This window comes from Octodon degus, unplaced genomic scaffold (genome assembly GCF_000260255.1).
Source record: "Octodon degus isolate 3935 unplaced genomic scaffold, OctDeg1.0 scaffold00015, whole genome shotgun sequence".
Lineage (NCBI taxonomy): Eukaryota > Metazoa > Chordata > Mammalia > Rodentia > Octodontidae > Octodon > Octodon degus.
In genome coordinates this window covers 13,567,511-13,579,266 of record NW_004524591.1, presented here as the reverse complement: position 1 = coordinate 13,579,266, position 11,756 = coordinate 13,567,511, and the positions used below count along the sequence as shown (strand labels likewise).

At 37.1% G+C, this 11,756-nt stretch overlaps 1 protein-coding gene across 2 annotated transcripts in view; it reads right to left on the bottom strand.

Annotated features, from left to right (window-relative positions):
- The window catches only part of Fam221a (family with sequence similarity 221 member A), a 36,216-nt gene that overhangs the window by 9,435 nt on the left and 15,025 nt on the right, over positions 1 to 11,756 (bottom strand). Inside the window, exons 4-6 of one of the 2 annotated variants that reach the window (XM_023709903.1) lie at positions 9,947 to 10,153; positions 5,119 to 5,220; positions 2,593 to 2,675 (exon numbers count right to left, since the gene is read on the bottom strand). In XM_023709903.1, coding sequence (XP_023565671.1) covers positions 2,593 to 2,675; positions 5,119 to 5,220; positions 9,947 to 10,153 — 392 coding nt within the window. The remainder of the gene's footprint in view (positions 1 to 2,592; positions 2,676 to 5,118; positions 5,221 to 9,946; positions 10,154 to 11,756) is intronic. The other variant, XM_023709904.1, reaches the window with a different exon arrangement.

Below are 11,756 nucleotides of genomic sequence, written 5' to 3'. Positions count from 1 at the left end.
GGCTGGCTGGAGTGTTGTGGGGATCGAACTACAGCAACCTGAGGCTGACAGCTTTGTGGAAGCAGCCACTTAAAGAACTGAGCTAAGGCCAGGCCTCCAGAATCTGGATTCTTAAATTCACAAAAGCAAAGATGCTCATTCATACTGTCAGCCCCTGGGGGCACCCAGTGGCCTACCTATGCAAATACTTGGATCTGGTCACTAAGGACTCCCCTTCCCACCTTTGCTTTCAGGTTCTAAGAGCCACTGTCCTTCTGATCAAAAAAACTGACAAGTTAACCTTTCACTAAGACCTAACTATCCAGTGCTGTACTGATCTCCTGAATAACTGTAGACCATTATAGATGCTGAGTATACCCTGTTTCTGGATGGAAGTAGCTCTGTTAGGAATGAAGTCCAATAGGCTAGATATGCTGTGGCACCTTGGACAAAGTTAAATCTGGCCAGAGTTCTCCTGCTACTGCTTCTTGCTGCTATTTGGGAACCAGCCACTAATGATCCCAAACTTGTGCTCCTAAGACCCTTCCAGGGATCCAGTTGACTAAAATACCAACCTCAGTCAAAAAACTTTATCCAGTTCTCCCAGAAGATAACACCAGACCTGTCCCCAGCATTTGTTCTGCAAATTCAAACTCTATTACTGGCACACCTATCCCTGCAGCTAGCTCAGGCTTCAGCATCTGTGTCATTGACCCTGATCTCCACCCAACATGACTTAGTGCTCAGGCTGACCAATACAACAGAAGTTTGTAAGGTCCTGCTATGAGAAACCATCATCCCTAAATATGTCCTACCCTTGATCATTGGCAGCAATAATGGGCCTGCATTTAGAGCAGAGGTAACTCCAAACTGGCAGAACTATTAAAGATTAAATAAAAATTATACACAACATACAAGCCACAAAGTTTTAAAAGAGTTAAAGAAATAAAACATAACCCTAAAGAAATGATTTGTAACTAGTTCCACAAAAGTTCAGCTAAAAGACCAGCTATATCTGTACACACTCCTGCACAAACATATAACCCAGGTATATATTAACTACCTCTACAAGTTTCAGAAATCCAACTTTAGATCCACTATTGGAACTAAAGAGTTAGAAGAGCCTGTCCAGACAATTGCTAAAAATTTACCTGGAAAGTTCCCCTAGGGCTCACTCTGAAGAGACAATGCACTCAAGACCTACTCTGGGGGCCAGGGAGATGGCTCAGTAGAATAAGTGCTTGCCTCGCAAGCGCAAACGCCTGAGTTCAATCACCGGTTCCACAAAAAAAAAAAAAAAAAAAAAAAAAAAAAAAGACCTACTCTGGTCTCTCTGGACACCAGCCAGTCCACACATGCCTGAAGCCCTAGGACACTGTTCACAGGATTGCTCCATACCTATTCCGCTTGATTTTTGTGTCTTTTCAAGCTGCTTACCCAGGTCCTTCCTTCACTGCCCTACCTACTAGTTATGGTTTTTGCCTTAAAGTCTATAGAAAGTTGCCCATAGAGAATAGAACAATCAATCACACTTTACCAAGATTTGATGAGCATCCAAGGCACATTGCTCACTCTCCTAGGTCAGATTAACTTCCTCATTACCTTGCCAGAATGTTACAGAACAGATAGGTCTAAATTATGTTTCTTAAAATATATTCTATATCTTCATGTGACAATGTTTTTAATTTTTAGGATATATACTTTTTTTTAATTTTTTTTCCTAATTTTTATTTATTTATTTGTGTGTGTGTGTGTGTGTGTGTGTGTGTGTGTGTGTGTAGCCAGCTCAGCCCAACAGGGGGCAGGGCTGGCTGGCATGTGGTGCTGGGGGATTGAACCCCGGTCCCTGTGCTTTGCTAAGCTTGTTCTAAGTAGGTGCTTTAGACCACTGAGCCATCTCACCAGCCCAAGGATATATACTTTTTAATTGATGCATAATAATTATATATACTTGCAAGGTAAGGGGTAACATTTCAATACATGTATATGACATGTAATGATTGTATTAGAAAAAATTATTGTTGCTTTGTGTTGGGAGCATTCCAAATCCTCTCTACTAGTTATTTTGAAACATATAATTATTATTAACCATAGTTACCCTGCTAGGCCATAAAATACAAGTTACTCCTTCTACCCAACTATAACTCTGTATAGTTTTTAAAAAAATTATGTTTTTAAATTAAAAAGTAAAGATATATGTGTTAAAATAAAAATCAAGATACATAGTTCAAGGGCCAGGGGAGATGGCTCAGTAGAATAAGTGCTTCCCTGTTAAGCGCAAGGGCCTGAGTTCAATCCCCGGTTCCGCAAAAAAAAAAAAAGATACATAGTTCATGAAGATGTTGATGACTAATGTTTATTCTACTATATATTTAATCAACAACGATGAATTTCATGAATCAACTAGTATGTTATTTTCTTTAGTCCTATTTCTGTCTGATACTCCAAGTAAACCCAAAGGCCTAATATCACCTGTAAGTGGAGACTGTAAATATTATTTTTTAATGATGTTCCACATTCAGTGTGTAGTGAAGAATTCACATTCTTCAGTGTCTTTAATAAACAAGTACATGTTTAATACTAAATTTAATAGTAAATTTCCTAAAAACCTACCCTTTCCTGGTATCGTCTTTCAAAGAAAGCCATATCATCCTCTTCTGGCCTCCTTAAGGAAGAAACTTGGCTACTTGTACCTGCTAACATGGAAAAAATAAAAAACAACTAATTAATGTATTTATACCATTAAATAATTCCATGAATTTTTTAAAACAAAGAAAAGTTTATTCCTGCCAGATGATAATGTTTTATTTTTCACACCAAAAATTGCCTAAATAACCTTAATACCTAATTCTTACACAGAATGGCACAAGACAAAAAGCAATTTTTAGTGGCAAACATTCTCCAAATATTCAACTGGCTAATGTTAAATAATACAATACTATGTAGCTATTCCACATAAAAATACATTTGGATGTATCCAAGTACTTTTTACATGGTATATCTAGAAATTCATCTTATACTTTAAGAGATAATGTACAGTAGTATGTATTATGGGGACTTTGCTGAATGATATAAGCTAGTCGAAATTTTTTCAAAATTAAAATATTTCAACCATCTTTTATTGTATTCACTTTGTAAAATTACTTAAGTACCACTTTATGTGCTAAAAGAATTTCAAATTGCTTCAGTAGAAAAAATAATCTAGTTTTTTTTGCAGGTACTTTAAGAGTTTCAAAGGAAAGATTACTTTCAATATAGGTTTCATTTTCAAAATAGAACAGTAACCAGAATACCTGTTCTTCTAGTTTCTTTTTTTTTTTTTTTAATTTATTTATTTATCCATCTATCCATTTATGTGTGTGTGGCTAGCTCAGCCCACCAGGGGGCGCGGCTGGCTGGCATGTGGTGCTGGGGGATTGAACCGCGGTCCCTGTGCTTCAGGCAAGCTTGTTCCAAGTAGGTGCTTTAGACCACTGAGCCATCTCACCAGCCCTGTTCTTCTAGTTTCTAAAACATAATTTCACCTTCAACTAGGCACACAAAAGTATCTAACTCAAAACCGTCACCACAGAGCACAACCACACTGTCAATAATATTTAACAAAAGCTTTGTTGAAAAAAAAAAAAAAAAGCTAAAATAAAAAGATTAAACTCAATAAGGAATAGCTATACATCCAGAAACTTTCAAGTCTATCCCAGGAAGAGGCTGGACCATTTCACCTAAGCTTCTTACACATTCACCTTCAGAGATACACTTTAATGGAATATTATCACTCTTATTAGAGGTAACTGTAGAAAGCAAACAATCTTATTCTGTTTGCTGAAAAAGGGCCCTTTAGAACCTTAGCCACTACATATAGGTTTCTTTAAATTCATCATTGTGCCAGGCATGGCGGCACATACCTGTAATCCAAGCACTCTGGGAGGCTGAGGCAGGAGGATTACAAGTTTGAGCCCATGCTAGGCAGTTTAGCCTACATCAACAAAAAAAAGGGCTAGGATGTAGCTCAGTGCAAGGGCACTGGGTCCAATTCCTAGTTTAAGTAAATATATAAACAAATAACAGTATTGTAATGTTCATTCACATTGAGAAACTATTGCTTTTTCCTTTCTAATAAAGAAAAATATTTAACTGATGGCAATTGCCTTTGCATCTTAGCTGCCACTAAGCTCAGTCAAAATTGGTTTAATGCAACGATTATATCAATCTCAGGATAATTATGTTCTTTTTCTGGATTTTTATTTTTTACATCAATGTGTACTTAATCATTCTGTCATTAAATCCTGTTTTTGTAAGCAGCTTTAAGATGCTATATAGAGAATGTCAAAGTTCATCAAGATACAAAATTCTCATTTTAAAATATTAAATACCTAATAAACCATAACATTTCCATCTTCAAGGCCAGGAATGTAGTTTAGTGATAGAGAACTTGCCTAGCATGCATGAAGCCCTAAATTTCATCCCCAGCATAAAAAAAGTCCTTCAATTTCCATTCTCAATGCTTTTGTTCTTTTTTTAATAAAGGAAATATAAATTACTTGTGCTTAAAATTAATTCTTTTTTTTTTTTTTTTTTTTTTGGCAGTACCAGGGATTGAACTCAGGACCTTGCATTTGCCAGGTAAGTGCTTATTCTACTGAGCTATCTCCCCAGCCCCTTCCTTTTAACTTATAAACAATAAAAACCTTCCTAGGGGCCAGGGAGATAGCTCAGTGGAATAAGCACTTCCCTGGCAAACACAAGGGCCTGAGTTCAATCCCTGGTTCTGGGAAAAAAAAAAAAAAACAACTTCCTAAACTGTGATCATCTCCATTATATCCGGATCCCTAGGGAAAACTCCAAGGACCACAGCAGTTAGTCCACTAGAGCGGTCTCTTATTCAAACACCAGAGCAACATGTACCAGAATAAGCTTTAAATCTTCAAAACAGTTTATCAGAATCCTTGTACCTTTCAGATTTAGCTATTTTTCCCAAAATAATATGAAGTTCCTTGCTTTTTCACAGTGCCTAACCAAGTAGGTAAGTCAAAGTCAAATTGTAATAATTATAGAAAAAAGAGAAAAGCCTAGAAAATAAATCAAAAAACCCTATTTTCTTCCTATATCTAAAAATATTTCTCGTTCTAATTTCAATACCACCTGTTGGTGTTTTTGGAGAAGCAGATGAAGCTTGAAATGCTGTTAGAAATGGGTGGTCCATGGATGTCACCGGAGAGTCTAAAAGTTCAGCTGAAGGTGTGCCTAAAATAATATGGAGAACAAAAATACATGAACAAAACATATGAAGAATGAAAACTTAAATCTTGATTTATAAGCATAGAAACAACCTTTTTTTCTAATGGGAAACAGCTTAGATTCTCAGCAGAATCTTTTGAAAAATACTTTCTATAAAAAAGAAATTTTTAACCAAGTGCAGTGATACAGGCCTATAACCCCAGCTGCGGGAGGAGGAATATAGAACCCAGTGAAGAAGAAATGGGCCAACAGAGCAAGACCTACACCACTCTTTCTACAAGGATCTACACATTCAATTTGGTTCCAATTAAAAACCAGAGGTAAAAAAGGAATTTTTACGTGAACTTCTATCTGCCACATAAAGGCAAATAGCTAAAACAGTATTTTTTCATTTCTCAGACCTTTTCTCAGAGAAAAAAAAACACATTAATATAGCTATGTCAGCAAAGGAATACTAAACCCTAATAGAGTAGCAAAACACAATCTAAAGCAAGACAATCACAATAAGGAATTTCTGGTTAACTAAGTTAAAATATAAAAGTACATCTTTAATCTATTCCTTACGTAGAAGATGCCTAAAAGCTAAGTATGAAAAGTAAAGGAGAAGGTGCCTCTTCAGTGGCAGAAAACAACCACCACCCTGAACCACAAAGAGCAACTGCAAAATTTATTGATCCTCATGGAACAAAAGGAAGGAAGATGCAGAGAAAATGTAAAACTTTTTTTCTTACAAAGCACCACATCCCCCATGCCACTGGTAGAGAGAAGGAAACTTTCAGTCCTAACTGGTTTAAAAGTTAATACAGGGACATGCCTGTAATCTCAGCACTCAAGAATCTGAGGCAGGAGGATGGCCATGAGTTTAAGGCCAACCTGAGCTAGGTAGTGAGTCCTATGCCAGCTTAAACTACATAGCAAGACTCTGTCTCAGAAAAACAAAAATTAACATAGCAAAAAGTTAATCTTGTAACGTGAAAAGTCTTTCTAATTCCTTCCCCATTCCTATCTCCAGCCACTCTCTCTTGAGGCAGTTAAGACTAGAAGGCGGGACTCAGGCCATTTCAGGTCCTTGTGCTGTCTTCTGGGTGCTGCATGTTTCACTGACCTCAAGTGCTCCAGGCTGCTGGCCTTCCTTGTAATTTGGTCTCTCAGCTTGATAGGGCCTGGTAGCCTAACATTTGCTCTTACTAAAACTACAGACCCCCATAATACCACCTACTTCTTCTATTGAATCCCCTGACCTGGATTCAATAACTGTCAGCTCAGCTATGTGGTCCTCTTTTCCCCACTATGACAGATGTCAAGGCACACTCATTTCACAGTACAGTTGCCTGCCAAGTTCTCCCTGAGAGGTGGCAATTATGAACTCCATTGTCATAAAAAAATAAATAAATAAAGGACTTATATCCCAGACAGAAGTCACCTCTCTAGAGTCTGCATGGCTAGTACAGCAGAAGCTCCTCTGACTCAGGGCCCCCCTATACCTTACCCAAGGGCAAAAGTATCTTATATCTCCTCGCCTGGATTTCACCTTTCCTCATCACCCCTTCTCCTTCAGGGGCCATTACTATATATGAAGATACTTGAGTAATAAAATACCAGAAATCACAAAAGGTAAGATGCCAACTATTATTTAGCAATGTTCTGAAACTACTAGCAGTTAAATTAATCAAGAGTAAGAAGAGTCATAATTATTAAAAAGAGGCAAAAATTATTTGCAAAATAAACTAAAAACTTATTTAAGACTCAAGATTAAGCAGTAAGGGGCTGGTGAGATGGCTCAGTGGTTTAAAGCCCCTACTTAGAACAAGCTAAGCAAAGCACAGGGATCCCAGTTGAATCCCCCAGCACCCCATGCCACCCAGCCCCACCCCCAGGTGGGCTGAGCTGGCCACACACACACACACACACACACACACATAAGTAAATAAAATTAAAAAAAAAAAGAATAAGTAGTAAGACTGGTAGCAACAACAGAAGAAAACATTTGCTTCTTTCTAAACAAGCAGTAATTAGAAACACAATAGAAGAAAAATTTAACGTATGATTAAACTAAAAATTAAATACTTAGGAAAAAACTTAAGAATTATGCAAGAATTCTAAGGAAATAATTTCAGAAATCCACTTAGCTGCACAGAGGACAAATAGAGACAGTGCTTTAAAATACCATTCTTTCTATAATGATCTACATATTCAACTTGCCCCAATTAAGATAATATAATGTCTTCTAACTTCCCAAAATTATGGCAAAGTTCTGCAAGAATTAAAAGGTAAGACCAGATCAGGAAAATTCAGAATATGAAGTCATAAATTAATTTATTTATTCTCTATAAATCTACAATGTGAAATATAACATGGAAGTTATACAGAAATAGATGACAATGAAGCAGACTAAGCAGCCCAGAGCAACGTGTGGGTTGAATCTCACTCTGCTAGCTGAACACAGAACAACTGTTTTACCTCTGGGCTGAGTCTCTTCGTCTGCAAAATAACAATCATAATCTGACTCTTAGTTGTTGGGAGGATGAAATGAAGTAATATACACGAAGTGGTTGGAAGAACTCCTGGCAATACCAGGCTGCAATGACCATGACCATCGCTGTGATTCTTGCACTCATATTTGGGATTTCTAAGGCTAATACATGAAGTTAATATAATCATGGACTCATGAACACTGCAAAAGAATTTATTTATGGAATTGAACAAGCTAGTTGTAGAAAAAGCTACAAGAAAAAAATCATAAAAATACCATAATCATGAAAAATGAATTAAAAAGTATATGAAAAATGTTCAACATCTCTAACCATCAGAGAAAAGCAAATTAAAGCTAACCTGAGGCTCCATCAAGAATACAAAAATCAATAAATGCAGGTGAGGATGCAGGAAAAAGGAATCCTACATTGCTGGTGGGAATATAAACTAGTGCAACTGCTATGGAAACCAGTATGGAGATTCCTCAAAAGACTAAACATAGAAATACTATTTGACCCAGTTATGCCATTCTTGGGCATATTCCCAAAGAAGTAAGGATGCTATAATAATAATATAGCATACTATAATGATCCATGTATTTTTATGTTTACAGCCATGCAATTCACAATAGCTAAGCTGTAGAAACAACTCTGATGCCCATCAGTAGATGAATAAAGATAATATGGTATGTATATACAATACAGCATTATTCAATCATAAAGAAAAGTGAAATCACATCATTTTCAGGGGAATGGATGGAACTAGAAACAATCACATTAAGTAAAATTAACTCAACTCAAAAAATTAAATACCGGAGCCGGGGAGATGGCTCAGTGGAATAAGCACTTCTCTGGCAAGCACAAGGGCCTGAGTTCAATCCCCAGTTCCGCAAAAAAAAAAAAAACTGGTTTGGGACTGAGGAGATGGCTCAGTGGAATAAGCACTTCTCTGGCAAGCACAAGGGCGTGAGTTCAATCCCCGGTTCCACAAAAAAAAAGGAAAAAAAAAAAGAAAGAAATACCGCATAACTTCTCTTCTATGAAAACCTAAAATTACATAAATATATACATACATACATACACTAGAGAAAACAGAATACCAGGAGGTAAATGTCCAGAAATGAGGAAGGGGATATTTGCAAGGCAAGAGGAAAAAGTGATACAATAGAACTGAAATTGATGAAGATATGTTTTGTTTATTAGTACTGGGTACATTTATATCCCCAGCCATCTTTTATTTTTTATTTTAAGTTGCTCAGACTCAGCTCAAACTTGTGGCTGTCCTGCCTCATCCTCCCAGAGTGCTGGGGTTACAGGAGTGAACCACCATGTCTGGATAAAATATGTTAAATATAACAACTTCCCAAAGTAAACCCAATCATCATGTAATATTAACATACAATAATGAAATTTTTAAAGTAAATGTACATAAGAAGATATATAAATGTGTGTATATATGTGTGTATGTATAGTCAAATTGTATTATGGATGTGTTTACATGTATCTAAATAAATGTACATAAATACATATGTTTCCAAAAAATTATGCTAAAATTATACACAACAGAATAATAATTAAACTGTGACATCAGGGCCAGCAAGATAGCTCAGCATACTAAGCACCTACTTAGGCAACTGCAGAGACCAGGGTTCGATCCCAGGCACCACATGCCGCACCATCCCCAGCCACCAGGATGGATGCGCTGAGCCAGCCACCAGGATGGATGCACTGTGCCAGCCACCAGGACCTGGTGTGGTGGCACACACCTGTAATCCTAGTGCTGGGGAGGCTGAAAACAGGAGGACCACTACAAGTCCAAACTGGGTAGTGAGACCCTGTACCAAATACATTTTAAAAAAGTATAAACTGTGATATCAAATAAAGAAATACTATTATTGTCTGGCTATTACAAACAATAGGGATGTGTACTGGGATTTGGAGACAAACAGTGACAAAGAAATGATCTTTTCTTTTTGTTCTACTAAATTTTCCATAATGGCAATGAGATCCTTTCAAACAGGGAATTTTTTTTTTTTTTTTTTTTTTTTTTGCGGAACCAGGGATTGAACTCAGGCTCTTGCGCTTGCCAGGGAAGCACTTATTCCACTGAGCCATCTCCCTGGCCCCTTCAAACAGGGAATATTTTTTGAAAAAAAAAGAAATGATGGGCATAAAATGCTAAACAACAACAAGGCCTCAATGCACTGAGGACACACAATAAAAGTCAATGACAAGCTTCCACTTTACACTTCCTCACTTACCGATGCCACTGTCATCCAGCCGCATGTAGCCCTCTGCCAATGAGCTGAAACCAGTTAACCCTCCCATGGCTGCATAAGGAACATCCTGTCCCACTGGTTTTCCCTGGGCTGATCTTTCCTGCTTTGTTTCCACCACTGTATCATGAGCATATGCCGGCTGACCACAAGCACAAGTGAAGCAGCTATGGAATCCTGAACACTTGGAACCTGAACCAAAATGTAAAGGAAGTTAAGTTTTTTTAAGTATAGGCACCAAACAAAGTATGTATCAAACAAAGAAAATAGTATTTGACTATTACAAACAATGGATATAAAGGCTGGGATTTGAGTACAAAAATTCAAGTAGGAATGATCTTTTCCCCTGTGTTTTCAGAATTGCCCTTAATGATAAACTGTATAGTGGCAATAAATGCAACCCTAAAGACACTTAGTTTGGCCAAAGCCAGCTGAGTCTAGAACTTCTGACCCTGTATCTCATACCTTTAGCTCCTGACCTCCCTCTGAAACACTGCTCTTAATTTTAAAATGTGGTAAAATAGTAAGGAGGTATGTAGAAGGAGAAAAAAAATGTTTCTGAAAAACCATGAGAGGCTGCAAGAAGCTGGGATAGCCAGGCATGGTGGTGCATGCCAATAATCCCAGCACTTGGGAGGCTGAGGCAAGAGGATTGCCACAGGACAGCCTGAACTGAAGACTCTGTCTCAAAAAAAAAAAAGAAAAAGAAAAGAATACATTTCAGTGTCAGGAAATACAAGCTCTGTCCTCAAACACTGAGTTAAAAGTAGGTATGAAGGGCCAGCCCAGTGGCCAGAACAGGTAGAGAACATGGAAATCTCCCTGAAGAGATATTCCTCACAAAACCATATTAGAAGACCAACATATAGACTCAGAAAAGATAAAAAGTAAAGTACTGATGTATGCTACAGCATGTATGAATCATAAACACACTATGCTCAGTGAAAGGAACCAGTCACAGAAAAAAACCCCACATACTCTATGATTCATTTACATGAAATACCGAGAATAGGCCAAAGAATGGGCAGAAATAAGATTAGCTGGGCACACCTGTACTTCCAGCACTCAGGAGGCTGAAGCAGGAGGATCACTGTGGGCTCAAGGCCAGGCCTGGGCTACATAGTGAATTCAAGGGCAGCCTGCGTTACATATACCAAGATCCCATCTCAAAAAACCAAAGAAAAGAATGAAAGAAACAAAGGAAAGAGAAGAGAAAGGAAAAAACAGATTAGTGGTTGCTAAGGGCTAGAAGGAGGGAAGAATAAGAAAACTTCAGAGCTTGGAATGGAGGTCAGTGATAGAACACTTTGCCCAACTTGTTCAAGTCTTTGGGTTCAATCTGTGAAGGACAAACAGAAAAATAAAATAACTTCTAATGAACATGGAATTTATTTTTTAGGTGATAAAAGCATGTTAAAATTTATTGTTATTGTTTGTACAACATCCACAGATTAACATATATTAAACCATTTCTTTTTTGTTTCCATTTTCTTTTTTAAACTCATTAACTTTACTGCAAATCAATAATAATTACATAGCAAATTAAAAATTGTAGATAATTTTTTTTTTTGGTGGAACCAGGGATTGAACTCAGGCCCTTGCACTTAGCAGGCAAGTGCTTATTCTCCTGAGCTATCCCGCCAGCCCAACAAATATTGAAATGCAAAAGATAAATTTTAGAGAAATATTTCTGAAATGAATACATAACATGAGATTAATAATAGATTTTACATTGTAAAAAATTATTTACAAAGTTAAATGAATATAACAATAAAAATTGCCTAAAAGTGAAGAA